This window comes from Cornus florida, unplaced genomic scaffold (genome assembly GCF_030987335.1).
Source record: "Cornus florida cultivar Cherokee Brave unplaced genomic scaffold, ASM3098733v1 CherokeeBrave_3.0.0_Hap2_Chr03, whole genome shotgun sequence".
Classification (NCBI taxonomy): domain Eukaryota; kingdom Viridiplantae; phylum Streptophyta; class Magnoliopsida; order Cornales; family Cornaceae; genus Cornus; species Cornus florida.
This window is the reverse complement of record NW_026775573.1, coordinates 26,755,085-26,776,447: the sequence shown is the minus strand read 5'-3', so window position 1 is coordinate 26,776,447 and position 21,363 is coordinate 26,755,085. Positions and strand designations below refer to the sequence as shown.

Genomic DNA, 21,363 nt, shown 5'->3' with positions numbered 1-21,363 from the left:
AAAATAATAATAATAAGTTCTCGCCCTTCTCTCGTCCAACTTAGGATTGTTGCAGTGAGAATGAGGATTACATTGGAAGTGGAGCTGAATAGGTATTTTAATAACATGATTTTTGTTTGTTTATACATATATGTATGTATATGTATTTATATTTGTATAGCTACGGTGAAATCCAAATTTTGATCTTTGGATTCCGAAGAACAAAAACAATATATTGTTTTAGGAAGATCTTGTTTTTGGAAGGTATTGTTTTAGGAAGCTTGAATCCTAGTTTTTCTCTACTTTAAAAGCTAATTTTGTACCTATGTATATACAAGTATGTGTATAGATATATATGGAGAGATATATATGGAGAGAAAGATGCAGTTAACCCGATTAAAATGAATTAAATACGTTCTGATTCTATTTTTGTTATATTTTATATTTTATAAAATTTGAAACATTTGTCATAATTTTATTATACCACCTATTGAGTCAGTAGGGACTCACTACTTACCGGTGAGTAGGCAAGTATTGTCCATTAATTATTACTTTTTATTTTACTTATTCAAATAATTTTTAATTAATTTTTTGGGTAAAGTGCAAACAACCCCCCTTGAACTATGTTTGAATTTGCAAATAACTCCCTTGAACTATATTTTATGCGTAAAACCCTCTAAACTATCTTATTTTGTTGCAACATACCCTAAGGACTATAATATATTTCATTAAATGACCATAATGCCCCTTCTTATTGAATTACATTTAATATATTTTTCTTATCTAAATAAATTATGAAAAAATTCATACTAATTTGATGAGATATTTTCCATTAAATTTGCATAAATTTACCTTTAATTTTTTAATTAATTGTTCTAAAAAAATTGTATTAATTAATTTTTTAATTTTTAATGGATATATTACATGAAAAGAAGGAATTTTTTCTAAAGTATTTTATTAATTTTTCATCAATATAATGTATGAAAAAAATGATTTTTTTTTTATTTTTTATTTTTACGATAAAGATGTTTAAATTGGTTATAATATGTTTTATTATAGCTAATAAAGTTTTAATAATAAGTTAATCAATTTAAAAAATAGTAGTTACAAATCTATTTATCGATTTTTTATTTTATTTTTATGATAAATTGATACTAAAAATAAAATTAAGGTAAATAGTATAATTAATATTTACATAAGAGAAAATTTAATAAAAATAATTTAATAAGAAATGAAAATTTCAATGAGAAAGGGTAAAATAGTCTATTGTGATTGATTTGTCCTTAATTATAACAAATCAATAGTTCAAGGGGGCAATTTTTAGTTCAGGGGAGTTATTTGCACTTAACCCTTAATTTTTGGATAAAGTACAATGACAATCTATGAGATTTGGCATAAGAACGCGAGATATAAGTTAGATTATTTTTTAATAACCCTCAAATTTGATAAAATTGACAAAGACATCCTGACAATAGTGAATTGACTTTATTACCCTTTGATATAAAATTGACAAATGCAATTAACTTAAATACCCTTAGATCAAATAGGTTTAAATAAGTTATCAGGTACAACCCATTTGAGAAACCCAATTTTTCTCTATCCTCACTCTTTTCTTCTTTTTTCCCTTTCAAACCCTAACCCAAACAAGTATATAACAAAGTGAAAAGAAAAAGCCCGATGATAACAAAGCTTCTCCTCCTTCTCTTTTTCTTTCTCCCTCTTTCTATATATATAGACACATGCGCATAAAGACATATATCACCACCACAAATTAGCCCCACTGCATATACCGCCACCGCATCATCATCATACCTCAACCGCCACAACCACCACTCCATCATGATCATTATCATCAGTTCATCATCGTTGTCATCATCATCAAATGAATAACGATGATGAGCAAGGAAAATGGAACTACCGAAAATGGACTGGCAAAAAGAGACCCAGTTTAGTGAGCTTACCCAACACCAGAGTACATAAGTCCTGTGAAAATACCTCGTGTTAGGGTTAACGGCGGCGATGGCAATGGTTATTCGGCAAGGGCGGCAGTGAGTTCTTTTGCCGCTCAGTTCATTCTCTCCGTCTTCGGTAATGACGTCAATGGAGCCTTATCTTGATCTATCCCATGGCGGCGATCGAAATTGGAGCCCTATTTTAATCTAACCCACAACGAAGGAAATGTGGGATTATGGCTTCAAGATGGCGGCTGGTTCTTCATGACGACGATGAATCTGGGGACACCGATGACGTCGAATGGGTTTGCGTGGGGACACTGATGAAGTCGAATGGGTTTGCGTGGGGACACTGATGAAGTCGAATGGGCTTGCGCTGGTGGGCAATCGAGACAATCGGAGTAGTTGTACTCCTCTCACTCCGATCGCCACCATAACGATGGTGGCGGAGCATAGTAATCCAATTCGCCTCCTACATAGGAGTTGTAGTAGTGTGGATGGGTTCGATTTGGGCGTAATAGGAAAGCGGGAGTGGTGGTGGCTTGTTTTAGCCGTAATAGGAAGGTGGAGGTGGTGGTAGGTGATCAAAGTCAGGCAGTGGTGGTGGTTAGTAGGTATAGAGGTGGATGTTGTGGCCGGCCGGAGCTTTGGGGGCCGGTCTAGGTGTATGGTGGTTTAGTGCTTACACAATAATACATATATAAATATATATATATATATATATATATGTGCATATAAATATAAATATATATATATATATATATAAATTGATAAGTGCTTAAATGTTGCACATTTTAGCACATAAACTAGGGTATTTTAGTCATTGTATCTATCTTATTTTCATGTTTTAGTTATAATTTATGTTTTTGTCAATTTCAGGTAAATAAGGTTCAAACGAACTAATTTTGCTTCACTAATGCCTTTTTGGAGTCAAGCAAAGACATTCAGAACAAGTTCAGAAAATGGCAAAAAGAGGTCGCAGCCCATTACTCATATAGTGTGTTTATTCTTCAAAAGCGGTCAATCTCGGGCCTTTGATGATGTTCCCAAAGATGAATAAGCAAACCAATTAGCCCGGAGCCAAAATGGAGCTAAATAGATTTAAAGAAAATTTCCAACTCTGGGGGATCGATCCCCCAGGGTGGGTGAGGGATCAATCCCCCACTATTCACAGAACTAAAAATGCCCTTGGGGGATCGATCCCCAAGGCTGTGGGATCCATCCTCCAGTACCTGGCAGCATTACAGGATTTTCTTATTTTGGACTTATTTTTGTAACTTATGGGCTTTAATAGGATTTGTTACTTAAGGCCCAGTGAGCTATTAGTTTAGGGTTAGTTTTTATTTTATTTAAGGAGTTTTTAATTTATTAATTAGGAGGATTTTAGGTTTTATTTTTTCTGTATCGTATTATTAAATTCTCTGGAAAACGCGAAAGAGGAAAACGAAGAACAGGCCAGGGTTAGGAAGAAAAGCTTAGAGATGATGAATCCAAGGATGGAGATTGTTCTGTTTTCAACTCCATCAACCATGAGTGGCTGATTCTTCTACTTAGGGTTGGACAAACCCTAAGCATGTAACCTATTCTTTCTCTCTTTTTACTTTTTGGGGATTAATTTATGTAATTAGTGTATAGTCTTGAACATTATGAATTAAATTCTTTCAATTGATTATCTGTATTAATCTCATATTGTCTTATGTGTGGTTGATTGATAAACAAATTTTACACATGAAATCTTTGTTAATTGATTCTTGTGATGGCTATGCATGGTATTGATTAGTTATAATTGTGTTTCAAATTGATGAAAAATTACTTCTATTTGATGGATGACACTACATGTTTAGGTTAATTTATTGTCTAATTAGTTTTAAATTCATGTTTAATTAGTTTAATTTAAGTTTAATTAATTTAATTGCAATTTAATTATTAGGTAAGTAAACCAACCATACTTATGTTTGAATTCCATACTTTTTGCCACAATTACATTATCCTCTAGATTTATGTGAGTTGAAATTGCTAATTGAATTGATGGATCATGCTTTAAATTGGTGAATTGTTTTACACTTAGTTAATTGTCATTAGGTAAACGATTCAAGCTTTAAATTGATGCTTCATACTTTTCATTGCAATTGTTAGCCACATTTAGATTATACATTTTATTTCCCCAATTAAGTGAAAGTGAGTGAGTTAGGAAATGTACTTAGTGGTGAATCCTATACCCTAAGTCTCTTTCCAATCTTTTAAACTCCATAATTTTATTGCAATCATGTAGCTTAAAATTAGTCTAATCACAAAACCAAACCTTTTTAGCAATCACGTAAGCACTAAAGTAGAATTCAATTCTGGAAAACCTATAATTGTTTATATCTCTTGGGATGATCCCTGCTCACTTCATACTCCATAGTATAAGTGTTTAGTGGTTTTATAAATTTTAAAATATGGTGCCCACTTGACATTATTTCTAAACCTAAAGTGTTGTGCATTATTTTGTGCACACACTGGATCGCACCATAGTTTTGGCACCGTTGCCGGGGATCAAACGGTTTTTAAAAGAATTGAATTAGACATTAGTTCTTTGTTGATTGTTTACTTTTAAGTCATTTTAATTTTTATTTTCTCATTTGATTTGTCAATTAGGTACTTGAAGGAAAGTGGAGCAAACACTGGACTTGGAAGCAATTAAAAATTTTTTGAAGTTGCTTAAAGACCATTTGTAAGTTTCTCTTTAATTTTTGTGCTTAATTGTTTACTGTCTTGCATGCTTTGGATAGCCCAAATGGAGGCTTAAGTCTAAGCATACCTTCTTGTAGAAGGCATCAGCCTGTGTGGAGGCATTTATTTGTTTTAAGTGCATTGATATTATTGAAGAGTTTGGGAACATTGTATGTGGAGGTTGAAAAATTAAAGTGTTGGTGTGTTGACTTATCCTAGTGCATACATGGTCGTAGATCACTTAATCGTCCTATTGCTCCTATAAATCAAAATCTCGAAATTTTCCTTCGGCATTTAAGAGCTAGTATTAGGGATAGTCATCCTAATCTTCCAAATTTAGATCTACCATCACCTTTAATGGAAGACCCAATAAATCCAATTGCAGATCCCATTGAAGATCTTGGTCAAGTGGATCATAATGGTATGCACTACCCACCACAAGTTCATATTGTGGATCCTCAAGGTGTGCATCCACCCTTGGGAATGCCACGACCAATCAATCCTGTGGTGCAACAACCTAATCTAGGGATGCCAAGGCCAAATGTTGTTCCCCCAATTGGTGAGCAACAACAACAATATGTTCAAATGGCATACCTTCAACAAGGCCAAATGGCATATCATCAGTAAGGTCAAATGCCATATCCTCCTCTCAATCCTCCAATGGTCCTTAGGGATTGTTACACTCCAAATCAATATAATGCACCCACTTGCATTCAATTGCCAAATTTTTGTGCTTATCATTATGAGATTAAGGCTTCCACCGTTAACATGTGCCCCCTTTTCTTTGGGTTGAGCAATGAAGAGCCTTATAAACATTTAGATGAGTTCTTGGAAGTTTGTTCCACCGTGAAAATCACGGATGTTCCAGAAGAAGCCCTAAAAATGAAGCTTTTCCCTTTCACTCTTGGGGATAAAGCTAAATATTGGTTTAACAACTTGCGGTCAAATACACTCACCTCTTAGGCACAATTGCAACAAGAATTCCTAAAAAAGTAATATCCCGCGAGTCGAACTGATTCAATGAGAACTTCCATTCGTGAATTTAAACAAGAAGAAGGAGAACCCCTTCATGAAGCATGGGAACGTTTGAATAACTTGCTACGGAAGTGTCCACATCATGACATTCCTAAGTGGCAATTAGTTCAATGTTTCTTTTCAAGTTTATCTGATGCTAATAAGGGCATTGTTGATGCTTCTTGTGGCGGAAGCTACATAGAAATAAACGAAGATAAAATTTGGTATCTTTTCGAAAAAATGAGTGAAAACTCAATGCATAGATCTTTATCTTCTAGGGGTGGTCACTTAGCAAATGTAGGAGGAAAGAAAGTTCTAAATCAAATAGACTCCTCCATGGAAATTGCCGCTGAGGTCAAAAATCTTACTCAAAGGTTTGATACATTCTTTTTGAATCAAGAACTGGCAATTCAATCTTATCTTCATCATTCCAATGAAATGTGCATGACTTATTCTAGTTACACTCACCATACTTCAAATTGTCCTCTAGGATAAATAATTATACCATGTGAGTCTCAAGAACAAGTAAATGCAGCTTTCATTCATTAAGGGAACAACCCTTATTCCAATACTTACAATCCGGGGTGGAAAAATCATCCAAACTTTGCATGGAGAAATCAAAGAGACGGTGCAAACCCTCCTCAAACTCAAGGTTACCAAGCAAAGTATGTTCCCCCACATCTCCAAAATCAAAATCAGAATTCTCAAGGTTACCATCCTTCATTCTATCCTCACAATGTGAATCAATACTCTCATCCTCAAGCATCAAATTCTCAATCGTACTCTAATCCAAATCAAGCGCCTCCTAAGAGTTCCGCTTTTGAGGACAAGGTCTTGTAAGCCTTAGGTGATCTTCGAAAAGATAATCAATTGTTTCATTCTCACTCTCAATCAATTGCAAAGCTTGAAGCTCAAATCGGGCAATTAGCTAATTCTTTAAATGTGAGAGAGAAATGTAAGTTGCCTAGTCAAACTGAAACCAATCCTAAGGGGCAATTTATGGCGCAAGCAAGTCCTTCATCGGAATTTCCTGGAAATGAGCAAGTTCAATCAATTACTACCTTAAAGAGTGGTAAGAAAGTGGATAATAAGGTAGAGATACCTAAGGAGGATAGTAAACTGAAGCAACCAAGTGGTAGCATCCGTCCCATTCCAAATCCTATTCCTTTTTCTTTCGATGCTAGTGGTTCCAAAAGGACATTCCATCATCTTCATCATCATCTCCCCAATTAGAGAAGTCTTATGAGCCAAAAGCTCAATTTCCTCATGCTTTAAGAGAGACTTCATCATTTGGGAGACAAGAAGGAAAAATTCATGATATGATGGAAGTGTTTAAATAAGTGAAAATCAATCTTCCTCTTCTAGATGCAATTAGGCAAATTCCACCATATACAAAGTTCTTGAAGGACTTGTGCACACAAAAGAGGAAGAGCAAAGGAAATGACCTTAAGAAAGTGCTTTTAACGGAACAAGTGAGTTCCATCATTCTGTCTAACACTCCTCCTAAGTTCAACGATCCGGGTGCTCCGACCATTTCTTGTGTTATTGGAAACCAAGAGATTCGTAGAGCACTCCTTGATTTAAGAACAAGTATCAATCTCATTCAATACTCTGTTTACTTGCAATTAGGATTAGGGGACTTGAAGCCAACATCGGTAGTAATCTAACTAACCGATAAATCAATTAAGAAACCGAGGGGAATTGTTGAAGACATCTTGATTAAGGTTGATAAATTTTATTTCCCGGTTGATTTTGTGGTACTTGATACTGAGCAAGTCCCTAATCTTACCAATCATATTCCAGTTATCCTAGGAAGACCATTTCTTGCCACTGCCAATGCCACCATTAATTGCAGATCCGGTATTATGGATATCTCTTTTGGCAACATGATGGTTAAGCTTAATGTTTTCAATTCAAGTCAACATCCCACAGATGAAGACGAGTGTTTTCTAGTGGATGTCTTGGATGCAACCATAGAGGAGACTCTTCCCTCTATTCTCTCTAAAGACCCTCTTGAGGCGTGCCTTTGTGAAATGTTTGAAAATTGTGGTTTTGACATAGAAGGATCCATAAGTGAGGTGAATGCTTTGATGGACTCTGTGGCCACTTTGGATTACCCATCTTAGAAAAGTAAGAAATAACATCTTCCCTCACTCTCTAGTTTTCCACCAGTTCCTTCTCTCATCTCTCCTCCTACTCTTGAGCTTAAACCTTTTCCATCTGATCTCAAATATGCATTCTTAGGCCCAAAAGAGACTCTTCCGGTCATCATTGCTTCAAATCTTAAAAATGACCAAGAGAGTGATCTTTTGGAAGTGCTTAAAGCTAACAAAGAAGCAATTGGATGGAGTGTAGCAGACCTAAAAGGCATTGACCCTTCTATTTGTATGTATCGCATACACATGGAAAAGGATGAAATGCCATTTAGGGATGCTCAAAGGAGATTGAACCCAAATATGAAGGAAGTTGTCATGAAGGAGGTTGTGAAACTTCTAGATGCGGGAATCATTTATCCTATCTCTGATTCCAAATTAGTTAGTCCAACTCAAGTGGTTCCTAAAAAGTCAGGAATCACAGTAGTTGAAAATGCTAAGGGTGATCTCATTTCGAAACGCACCGCCACTTCGTGGCGTGTTTGCATAGATTACCGAAAGCTGAATTCTGCCACTAGGAAGGACCATTTTCCATTGCCTTTCATTGACCAAATCTTAGAAAGATTGGCTGGGCAACAATACTATTGCTTTCTAGATGGTTACTCGGGGTACAATCAAGTGGCCCTAGATCCATTGGATCAAGAAAAGACCACCTTCATATGTCCTTTCAGTACATTTGCTTATCGACGGATGCCTTTTGGATTGTGCAATGCTCTTGCCACTTTCCAAAGGTGTATGATGTCAATTTTTTCGGACATGGTGGAAACTATTTAGAAGTCTTCATGGATGACTTCTCGATTTTTGGATCCTCATTTGATTCGTGTCTCCAAAATCTCAAAAAAAATGCTTTAAAGATATCGTGAGACTAATCTTGTGTTAAGTTGGGAAAAGAGCCATTTCATGGTTCAAAAAGGAATCGTACTTGGACATGTCATCTCCAAAAGAGGAATAGAAGTAGATAGAGCGAAAGTTGAGCTGATTTCCGAATTGTCTCCACCTGCTACTGTGAGAGAAATCCGCTCATTTCTAGGATATGTCGGTTTTTATCGCTTGTTCATCAAAGACTTTAGCAACATTGCTACACCCTTGTGCAACCTTCTTGCCAAGGAAACTCCATTTATCTTTGATAAAGCATGCCTAAATGCTTTTCATCAACTTCGCACTCTTCTATCATCTGTTCCCATCATGCAACCTCCAAATTGGTCCTTACCATTTGAGATTATGTGTGACGCTTCTGACTTCGCAATGGGTGCTGTTTTGGGGCAAAGGGTAAGTAAGCTACCATGTGCTATATCCTATGCGAGTAAGACTTTCTCAGGTGCCCAATTGAACTATTCTACCACCGAGAAAGAATTACTTGCCGTAGTATATGCCCTTGATAAATTTCGGTTATATCTCTTAAGATCCAATGTAATTATGTTTTCCGATCATGCCGCTCTTAGGCATCTTTTAATGAAAAAGGAAACCAAACCTAGCTTGATAAGATGGATCCTACTTCTTTAAGAGTTTGACTTTGAAATCAAAGACAAAAAGGGATCCGACAATGTTGTTGCCCATCATCTGTCTAGATTAATGATTGAATCTTCTCCAAATCTTGAAATTCATGAATCATTTCCGGATGAACAACTCTTTCAAATCTCAAATGAGACGTTGCATTGGTTCACCGACATTGTTAATTATCTTGTAATAGGCAATGTAGCAACCCGAGTTTTTCAACCCGGTTCGTTAGTGATGAACCGAAAGTTGACCCGATAACGGATCCGAAATACGGAAACAAAAGATAAAACCAAAGTCTTTAGAGATATAAACCATCTCTAAGACACCAATGTGACCTTCCATGAAGTCACGAAGCTCAAAGAGAATGAAAGCAGAAACAAAGGGGTCAAAATGGGCGAATCCGTGAACAAAGGGGCAAAATGGTCACTTCACAATGAAAATGAGAAACTTGACTCTAAACAAGTCAAACAAGGTAAAAACAACCTAACTTAATCATTTCATGACTTTCCAAGAGGTTCTAAGAACATTAGGCAAGAATCCCACAAAACGCCTTTTTCGGTTTAAGCGAAAACTGATACCCTCTCACTAAAACTTTAATAACTCCCACTGCGATTGGAATCTGAGAATGGAATTGGTATCATTGGAAATCTGACTCAAAATCCATGAATTTAGGCTCAAGAATCACCCCATTTGGATTTAAAACGAAGGAGTTATGGTCGTTTGAAGTCGGAAGATCAGTGTTGAAACTGGACTGAAGCTACTCTCGGGATCTAGCTATTTCGGTCGACCGAAATGACCCATCGGACTACCGAAATGAACAAAATCTGTGCTAAAAATAAGTCTTTAAGGCTTGGTTGGTTTTATACACCAAAAGGAACCATCGGTCGACCGAAATGAGCCATCGGTCGACCGAAATGACCCTAAATGCTAACTTTGGCTACTGGAAAATGAGGTTTCAAGGTTCAAACAAAAACCCAAAAGGGTTCGGTCATTTCGGTCGACCGAAATGACATTTTGGTAGACCAAAATGACTCGAGAAAGTGCACAAACCTCTTGTTATACATCCATGACTGAAAGTTTACTTGGAATCCCCCATGGCATACTCAATTTGCATTATATGCAAGTATGTGATGATGTAAACATGCATGCAAGTGTACTATAACATTTGAAACATGTTGCAATGGCCTACGGCCTCATTACATTCCATTTACAAAATTTCACATGTCAAACCTCAAAGTTTGGAAAAATTTACATTTCCAAACAAAACTTGAAACTTAGAAGCATATACTTGAACTTTAAGGTTAGTGACCCTTGGTCACAAATCATACATATCAAATGAGCTCTAAATAACATACTTAAGTACACTTTACACCCAATGAAGCAAAATTAGCATATTAAACCTAACTAAGTATTACAACACCAAATGTAAAACTTAAACATGCTAACACTTGCACGTGAACAAGAATGCTTTGAAAGAAATTTCAAATCTCTAAACCACCAAAGGTAAATGTTAATCTCCATATCTTGAATCTTGTACCTGAAATATGCGCCAGTAACGTAAGGGTGAGCAACATAAAGCTACTCGTAGAAAATGAACATGCATCTACCTACGTTTTACAATTTTATCACCTTAAGGTGAAACATGTTAAAGGGCTCATGCCACCTAACGTCTATGTCAAAGTGAGACTCAGGGATCATCCTAAGCTACTCATGCAATTGAAATGAACAACATCATACAAGTATACATGCTCAAGTACACTAAGTCATGTTAAACAAGTTATGCATTGTCTAAGCATGCATATTCAAACATACAATTAACATAGAAAACTCCTTAATCAAGCATACATGCACAAGTATACTAAGCCAAATGAATCACGCATAAGACAAGCATACAAGACACAAGTATACATAATGAAGTCTGATTGCACAAATCAAACATGCAATGCTTAAGTATACTAATTGAGATCTAAATACATAAAACAAGTATACAGTTTCAAGTATACTAAATAGGATTCAAATACCCAAAGTAAGCATCAATTCTCAAGTTACCAGTAATCCATGATTAACAACTTGAAATTTAATGCGAAATCAAATAGTGGAAAGACTAGATCATTGGCTGCAGACCAATCAAGTTATTCTGGGTTACTAGCCCGCAAGGTACTACCTAGTGCACACGTGTATAAGTTATTCCGGGTAATTACGACCCACAAGGTACAACCTACTGCGCACTTCTATGACTTAGGAAACTCACGAATCCGTACTAAGGCCAGACCCTAGCCATCATATGAATATGATCCTTATAAGCCTCCAAAAACAATAAGTTCAAAACTTATGCATATTACTACTACATAGTAACAAGTTAGCAATATAACTCTCAATTGTGCATAATAAGTATTTCATATTCATAATGCAATGAAATCACAAGTCAATAATATTTTCATATTAGAAACATATTTTCATAAATATAAATTTAACAACAACGCTTTCCAATGCTTAAAACATGATTAAGTGAATACACCACAAGTCTAAATCCATGATCTTAAAATAGAAGCAACTCCTAAAACATGATTAAATCCATGGATAAACAAGATAGAATTTAATTACATCAAAATAATCAAACTCTCAAGATTTTAAATCATCCCAAAATGGCCTCAATTTAATATATGTTTAAAGACATATCATGGTCATTACATATATTCATTCAAAAGCTTAATTAGGCCCATGAAACCATTAAATAGATTTTAATTAATTCTCTTAATTTTAGTCTTTAAATTTTCAATCTCAACTAAATGCTCTCAAATTAAAGTATGTTAAACAACATGCCAAAACTTAATTTAGAAGTATAATACAATTCAATTTCATGCAAGGTATAGTCATGAACTTTAATCTTTCACAAAAGATAAATGGGAGCTGTGATAGCGTGGGTGGGTTCGTTTTGGATGTAATAGGAAGTAGGAGGTGGTGGTGGCTCGTTTTAGGCGCAATAGGAAGGTGGATGTGATAATGGGTGATTGAAGTCAGGCAGTGGTGGTGGTTGGTAGGTGTGGAGGTGGATGTCAAGGTCGGCCGGAGCTTTGGGGGCTGGTCTAGGTATATAACAGTGGTTTGGGGTTTACACAATAATACATATACAGATAGATATATACATATGCATATAAATATATAGGTGTAAACAGTGAATAAGGGTAAAAGCGTCATTTAAAAGTTTGGATATTTTACACAATAATACATATACAGAGCTTTTTGTTGAAAAAAAAAATTTTCAAAAAGTTACAGCCGATCCTGGCATCACTGGTTTCTCGTTGGCTTAATCCCGTCGGTGCAATCATCCGTGCTCGCTGGAATCGCGCTCCTCTACGGGCGCTGTTTTGTTCAGTCCATACAAACAGAGCTCAGCCTCTGTCCTTCTTCATCGCCGGTTTATCGTCGCTGATAAATCCTTCATTTTCTCCGAACAACTCTTTGCCGTCCTTATTTGTCTTCCTTGTCGTTATCATCTACTGGTTGGGTTGCGGTGGTGGTGGAATGCCATTTGAGATCGTTTATAGTTAGAAAGAGAATTTTATTTTATTTTATTTTATTTTCCTTCTGGTCTTCTTGCTGATTCATGTTTAATTTTCTTAAATATATTTTACAGGTATCAAATTACTAGTGCTCCACATCTGCTGATTGTCAGCATCATCAGGCAATTTCTGCTTAGTCAGCCTGAGGCAAGCATTGTTTAAGAGAGAATGGGTGAGATCAGGAGAGAAAAAATTTGTAGGGTAAAGTGCGTTAAACCTCCTGAAGTATGACCTGATTGCAATAAACCCCCCTGAAGTAAGGAAAATCCCCTGAAGTATGAATTTGTTGCAAGAAGTGATTATCCGTTAGCAACTATTAACGGAAAAAGCAAATTACAATTTGGCCCTTACTTGAACGGCATTGTTTAAGTTGTTTCACATTGCTGAGCTACAGATGTGGTTAAAAAATCTCGAGAACTAATAAAAAAACGACACGTAGTCTAAAAAAGGTAACTGGATATACGCATGTAACTCTAATCTTACACCCCGTCCCTGCTTAACATACACACCCACCATTGTTTCTCTTTCCCCCCACAAGAACACAAACACCAGAAAGACTCTAAAAACTGCCATAAACACCAGCCCAGAAATACCGTAAGAAGAAGCGGGCAGGAAGCCGGGCCTAGCTCAGTCTTGCGACGAGAGACTGGAGCTGCGGTTCTTGAGCAAGTTTTCGGCCAATTTCAGAAAAGGAAGAAAAGGCGGATTCTCAAAAGAAATAGACCCCATCCGTACAGCAGGAACCAGCAGGCACATCGGGATCTTCCTCAGCTTCGCCGGCATAATCTACAACAAGTACATCCTCGATCGCAAGCTCTACAACTAGTCGTACCCAATCTCTCTCACCATGTTCCACGTGGGTTTTTGCTCTAACGTAACCCTCATCTGTTTTCACATCTTACCTCTCCTCGATCGTACTCTTTCATAAAGGCTGCCGCTGCAACTCTCAGGCGACCGCAAAACACAAAGTGAAGACTACACAGTGCACACAACAAATTCAGTAGAAATAGAAGCACCAACCAAAATGGGTCTTTGCCTCCACCGATCAACAATCTTGCTTGGAAAATCTCTCTCTTGACGTTCCAAACCTTAGCACGTTTAACGGAGAGGGCAGCCCAAAGTCTCCGTCAAGAGCGCAGTCGAGACCGCCGTTTCCGTCCTTCCTTAGCTTTGTAGCTGGACCTGGAATTTTTAATCTAAAAGCTCAGCGAGCAAGGTCCTCGATCCAAGGATTGCTCTGTTGTTTTCTCCCCTTTGTCCCGTCTTCCAATCTCCGATTGCCGGCACATATCCGATCTCCCAGCGAAACTATACGACAAACACAGTTAGGGAAGGGGTATATTTGAGATTACAAATTTTTCCCAATGCATATAGGTCACGTGTTCCAACTTGGCGTTAAATATGGGATGACTAACTAACGGAATTTGAGTTTTTGTAACAAACTAAATACTTTAGGGGGTTAAGTGTCTTTCTCGAAGCTCAGGAGGGTTTCTTGAGAAAGAGAAGAGAGCTCAAGGGGGTCTGATGCACTTATCCCAAATTTGTATATATACATGCATGTCGGGAGCATTTTCGATATTTTGCATTTTTGAATTTTTTGGTTCTGTTCTGAAAAAGGGTGTTTAATTATGCGAATATGAAAAATGACAAAAAAATGGTAAATTAGTCTTATTTTGCTTTGTGAGGCATTTTGACATCCTTTAAATTATGAAAAATGATAGATCCTTCAACCTCAATTGTAGACTCCCCTCTCAATATTTATTTTTTTCTTATATGTAGAAGATTTATATATATATATATATAGAAAAAATATTTTGTTTACGATCGTGCAAGAAATGTGAATACATTAAACATAATGACAGTTCAACATGATTGCTATATATATATGTATATTTTTTTTTATAACTACCTTAACACACATAAGCTAACTGGTGTTCTATAAATATATTTAAAATATTGCAAATTATATTTAACTGGGGCCTACTTGGTTGAAAGCACGCCCAATTTTATTTTTATTTATTTTAAAAAAATTGGATTAGTTAGATGAATCAACAGATTTATGGAAACTGATCTCGTGTTATTTGCAACATTGGATATAAATAATACTATCGTTATCTGGAATTAAGTGTTATCTTTGGTATTACGACATTTATTTTAGAATGGAGGGAGTAAAAATTAAAAATTAGTGAATTATATATATATATATATATATATATATATATATATTAATTATGAAAAATGATAAATCTTTCGCCCTCAATTGCCGATTCCCCCTCCGAATATAACGTTATTGGATCACGTTAGAAATCTTAAAAAAAAAATTCTCGTAAAAATCTCTTTCTCTTCGATTCATTCCTAATCACGTTGTATTTGGAGGTCGAAAGACCTATCATTTTTCTTAAATTATTGATCAATTGCTCCTTACCCACGAATGTTAATTTATTTTTTCCTTATATATATATATATATATATATATATATATATATATATAATATTAACATAATGACGGTTCAACATGATTGCTATATTTTTTTTTTTATAACTACCTTAATACACATAAGTGTTCTATAAATATATTTAAAATACTGCTAATTCTATTTAACAGGGGCCTACTTGTTTGAAAGCATGCCCAATTTTATTTTTATTTATTTTTAAAAAATTGGATTAGTTAGATGAATCAATAGATTTATGGAGATCTCGTGTTATTTGCAACATTGGATATAAATAATATGACGGCTATTTCGAATTAAGTGTCATCTTTGACATTACTATATTTATTTCAGAATGGAAGGAGTAAAAATTAAAAATTAGTTAATTATAGTCAATATATATATATATATATATATATATATATAATAAAAACATCAAAATGCTAATATATATATAATAAAAACATCAAAATGCTAATATGAGAAAAACAAGTCCTTCTCATGGGGCGCAAGAGAGAGAATGTTTCATATTGAGGCGGCCCGGTCTATGTAAGCATTGTTTGATTTGAGGTTTTTGTTCACTGGAAACGATGTCGTTTAAGGGCAGTGATAATAAATCGCTTAAGTACTTTAGGGTTCAGTAGTTGGAAAGAGGGTTTTGGGAGAGGAGATCCAAATTTGCGACAATCTTTCATCAGAACAACAGGTGAGTCCCTTCCATCACTCACTGTCGATGTTTAATTTCATATTCAAATCTTTGCCTTATTTTAGGTGTTTTGTTGTATCAACCTCACCATCTCAGAAACTGCATTTCCTTCAAAACTACTCACTATCTTCATCATCCTCGACACTCAAATCCACATCTACCACTTCAAATCAACACTCATTCACGGTCGATTACCTGGTTAAATCATGTGGGCTTCCTCCAGAAAAGGCTCTCTCGGCCTCCAACTACATCACCATCAAAACCCCAGACAAACCAGACTCCGTTCTCGCATTCTTCAGCAACCATGGATTCACTGAAATCCAGATCACACTTCTCATCAGAAGATTACCTCAGGTACTCATGTCCAATCCCGAGAATACCTTTTTGCCCAAAATCGAATTTTTCCAATCTAAAGGTGTTTCAACCCAAGACACTGCCAAAATACTGTCTACAACACCAGCTGTTTTGAGAAGAAGTTTGGAAAACCAAATCATCCCATCCTACAATTTCTTCAAGGAATTCCTCAAGTCCGAAGAAAAAACGAATGCTACTATTAAACGCTGTGCTGTGCTTTTGTTGTTGGATCTTCACACATCTGTAGCACCCAATATTGAAGCTCTGAGAGAAATAGGTATGCCCGAATCGATTATTGTGAATTTCTTAACAAATCAACCTCACGCTTTCACGCCTAATGCTGATAGGTTTAAGGAGATTTTGGAAGAAGTAAAGAAAATGGGTTTTAACCCTACAAAAGTGATGTTTGGTTTAGCAATTCATGCACTGAGGGCAATGACTAAATCAACTTGGGAAAAGAAGGTGGAGGTTTATAAGAAGTGGGGTTTGTCTGAGGATCAGATTTTGGTGGCTTTTGGGAAGCAACCATGGTTTATGATTGTATCAGTGGAGAAGATTATGGGGATAATGGATTTTTTTGTCAATAAAATGGGTTGGGAGTCTTCGATTGTTGTGAGGTATCCAGGGCTTATTCTTCTGAGCTTGGAGAGGAGGATCATTCCACGGTGTTTGGTTTATCAGATTCTGTTGTCCAAAGGTTTGCTTCAGAATAAATTTAGCTTGTATGGGATGTTGTCGTCTTCTGAAAGTCAATTCCTAAACAAGTTTGTGGAAAAATATGAGGAAGAAGCTCCTGAGCTTTTGAAGTTATATCAGGAGAAGTTGAATCTTTCAAAGTAAATAGGAGGGTATGGGAAAATGAAGAACAGAGCTGGTTTCTCCTATGTTTACTGTTGGGTAGTGACTATGCTTTTGTGTGAAATACAACATGCCAATCAAATTCACATTCATTCATCTCTGACCAAATTTGAATTATCCGTTTCAGTTCTGAAGCTCAACAGCATGGTTCATTGAATTCTATGATACTTTGGTAGTGGATTGGGCGTGGTGTGATATACCATTGTCCGTTTATCTGGGGGATTGTCTGGCGATTTTGGTTTTGTTCGGAACGAGTTCAATTTAGTAAATTAAGGTTTTCATTTTCATTTTCATTTGTAAATGTTGCCAATTGATGACTTTCATAATATGTCCTCTTCATAATTTCGAATGTATATATATGAAATACCACGTACTCATAGCCAAACAGATGATTCGAAAATTATTAACATAAAATTGAAAATTAACTTAATCCCTTTTTTTTTTTTTCATTATTGTTTCTTTATTGATGTTATTGAACTAGGTGTCCACAAACACCACTGTATCATTTACGGTAATGCTGTTAATTAATTGCAAACTTAATTTCATAAGTATTTTTGTAAGGTAAGTGAACCAATCCTTGAGGTATCAAATGGACAATAATCTAGCTGGTACAAACTCATTTCTTAAAAGGGGAGGTCGGTTCGAACCTCTCTAAAAATATGACCGTGTGAATTTACTTAACCTTCCAAAGAAAAAAAATAAAAAATAATTCCTGGAGATAATATGAGATATTATCTTTAAAATGGTTCCACACAAAAAGGAAAAATCAAAATAGCCTCTATTAAATAAGCCTTAAATTTCAAAGGTTTTTGTTGTTTTCTTTTTCTTTCTTTTTTTTGGCTTTTTTCTTTTTCTTCTTGTTTTTTTTTTTTTTTGGTTTTTTTTTTTTCAGAAGGTGAAAATTTGTAATATATAGGCCCAAGAAGCCCAAAGGGTAAACACACTATTACAAGAAGCCCAACGACTTTTCAAAGGTCAAACTCAGTATTCATTGTGTGATTAGCTCCAAAACTTGGGACTCAATTCATATCTGCTTAGTCCTGAAGTCCTTCGCCAAAATCTAAAAGGAGCAAAAAAAAGGTTTGGGGCCTCATGGTAAATCTTTCATTTAAATGCGAGAGCGTGAGCGAATGCAAATGTGAAAGCAGGAGCGCAAAAATTGTAAAATTTAAGTCACATGTATAGTGGGATTAGGAGTTAGAAAATGCACGAAACACAATAAATGAGGTGCATGCGAAGCGTGAAATGACATTCATTTAGAAAAATTATGTGACAGAGAGTGTAACCTCCATTTCAAACCTTAAAGGAAAGGTCCGTGGTTATAGCCACCAGTGGCGGTAAAATGAGTGCTTGTGTTGTTTACTACCTCAATTATAATAATAATAATAATAATAATAATACTAATAAGATTTATATTTAATAAAAAAAATGATACAACCTCCAAATTCATCCTCTGAATTTCGAAGATGCCAAATATGTGTTGTGTATGTTGGCATGAGCCCCACCCATATTTAGTAAAATAAGGTATAGAAAAAAGACGGATACGGAGACGTATGAATATAATTCAATTTTTTTAAAAAAACTACGTTTAAAAATTTCGGCAAAAAAAATAGAAATGTAAAAATACGAATATGGATTCGTATGTATATAATACGTTGTATGCGCTAAAAATTTGAGACCAAAATTTAGCCCTACACATCTTATTATTTTCTTATATATGTGAGGACAATAAAGAATATGTAAAGATTATGTAACAAATAATAAAATAAATATATTTCAATTAACACTATCACAATAATCATGGAAGAAATCAACTATCTAAATATAATTAATTAATAACCATAGGTCTATAGCATGGTCAATTCATCACAAAATTAATTAAAAAAAAATCGAATTCAAATAATCAACTATGTTACCTAGCCAATAGTCACAATAGTATCTCATCTACCTCTCAAATGAGTAAAGTGGGTTATATGTGAGTGGTGTATGTGAGTTTTTTGTCATTTAAAAAAAAAAATTTTAATTATGTTATCTAAAATAAAAATATATATATATATTCTAAATTTAGAGCCTACCATCTAACCAAGAAATATCTTCATCATTGGTGACGATATCACTAAAACCGTGGTCTATTGGCTCTAACGGATAATCCTCCCCAGTTTTCTTGATCAACATATTTAGAAATATCACTAAGTTTGACCCTAATAAATAATAAAATGTATTAAAAATGTGTATTTTACGGTATCTTTCAATCGGCAAACAAAATTATTTTCTTAAAATTCATATGTATGATAAGCGAACTTACTACTAGCCTCACCACATAACATACATGTTGGGAGGATGTATTGTTGCTAATGTAGTGATTAAATAATGTTTGGATATAAGTGGACAAAATATTAAATTGGGCCACTTTTAATCAATTCATGCCCCTCAAAAAGGCTTTAGGGTCTTGCTCCACGCTAATATATATATATATATAAATGGACAGAAATGTACAAGTTCATATGAGGAACTTTGTTACATGGACTCTTCAAAAGTAGTAAAATATTCGTGTCGGACATATATCCCTCAGATATGGATATGAGATATGTGTCCGACACTTTTGATTAGACATATACTTAAAAAATATATTCAATCATTCAATTACATTATATTATTACTTTACAATGCATATATTGAACATTATATTCGATAAAAACATTTATTTTACTCTAGAAAATAAAATAAAATAATTAATAAAAAGAATATTTAATCGTGTCCATGTGTTCTTCTATTTAGAGATTTGACATGTCCTGATGCATAGATATATACTCATATCCAATACTGTACCCGAATCCATGTAACATGAGTGAGGAATTAAGTATTTATAACATAATGTAAACAATCAATTAAATCAATAGCTATACCATAACCATTCAGAAAATAGTTTGCTATCTAGCCCATACACACACTCAAAAACGAGTTTTGAACGAATGGGTCTTAATTAAAAATGTGATTTAACTACAATAATTTATAGATAACATTTCTTTTTGGGGAAGTTGAAATACATTTGAAATTGAAATGATGTATTAGGCCCATCAACAAAAAGGGCCATGGCCAAAGTCCAAGATCAACCTATACAGCTGTTAGAAAGCCCAAAAAGGTCTGTACCCAAAAAAACTAAGCTGGCCCATTTAGGAGCAACTAATTTGAAAGTAAAAGAAGCATTTCACATACGTATTAAAACAATACTTTCTGGGTTATATAGAATTGGAGTCTTGAAATTAGAATTGGTAGAATTGAAGAAAAATAACTCACAAAATTAAATTACCTTTTCCGATTTTTTTCCTTTTTTTTTTTTTTTTTTTTTTTTTGAGACGGCATCAAATTCAACCCTTTTTAAAATTTTATTATTTTATATAAATAGAGGTTGCAGAATTAAACATAATATTGGTCAACAATTCAATTTCTTAAGTCTAATTTTTCCTTATAACAGACATTGTCAAATTAAATAGAAAGTTCTGTAATGTTCACGATGTGATAAATATGCTTATTTGTCACATCATGGATATTGACATTTACCAATGTTTCTTAGAGAGAAAAAGAAAAAAGAAAAGAAAGAGTAGGTAGAAATGATATTAGGAATACTGTTTAGCCGCTTTTTTTACATCCATCTCAAATGGTTGTTAGGTTTGTCAAGAAAAAAGAAAGGAAAATGAAAAATAATATAATAATTTTTTTTTTTTTTTCATCTAATAGAATGAAAGCATTTGTTAATCTTAGAAGTCAATGTAGAAGGAAAATATTTGACTTTGCAATGCCTTTTTAATGTTTTTATTTTCATAAAAATTTCAAATAATTTTAAAATTTATATATACACAGATCTATATATATATATATATATGTAATTTCAAATAATGTTGCATATTGACGAGGCCCGGTCTAGCATCGTTTGATTTGAGTATTTTTGTTCCCTGGAATTAGGGTTCATGAGGAAAGAGGGTTTTGTGGGAGGAGATCCAAATTTGCAACAAACTTTCATCAAAACAACAGTTGAGTCCCTTCCATCACTCATCACCGTCCCGTCTGTCATCTCCCTCCCTCGTCACGGTCTACCTCAAACTAGTTTAATACATTGCAAGCTAATAAATTTCTTCCATCTGGGAA

General features: G+C 34.7%; 1 protein-coding gene and 1 non-coding gene across 2 annotated transcripts; one reads left to right on the top strand and one right to left on the bottom strand.

The window, feature by feature from the left end:
* The first annotated feature begins 2,232 nt into the window (after nt 1–2,232).
* Nucleotides 2,233–17,199, top strand: LOC132301326 (transcription termination factor MTERF2, chloroplastic-like). The gene is made up of 2 exons (XM_059798590.1): nt 2,233–2,495; nt 16,071–17,199. The coding sequence occupies exons 1-2, from the start codon at nt 2,233–2,235 to the stop codon at nt 17,197–17,199; spliced, it is 1,392 nt and encodes a 463-aa protein (XP_059654573.1).
* Nucleotides 5,661–5,767, bottom strand: LOC132301997 (small nucleolar RNA R71). The gene has a single exon (XR_009480704.1). It is a non-coding gene; the product is annotated as a small nucleolar RNA R71 (small nucleolar RNA).
* Nucleotides 17,200–21,363: the final 4,164 nt, after the last annotated feature.

Excerpts from the sequence above, each read along its gene's own strand:
- LOC132301326 (XM_059798590.1), top strand. The coding sequence starts at position 2,233 with ATGGGTTTGCGTGGGGACACTGATGAAGTCGAATGGGTTTGCGTGGGG. Across the intron at positions 2,496-16,070 it reads GTTTTAGCCGTAATAGGAAG|GTGTTTTGTTGTATCAACCT; the intron begins GTGGAGGTGGTG and ends GCCTTATTTTAG.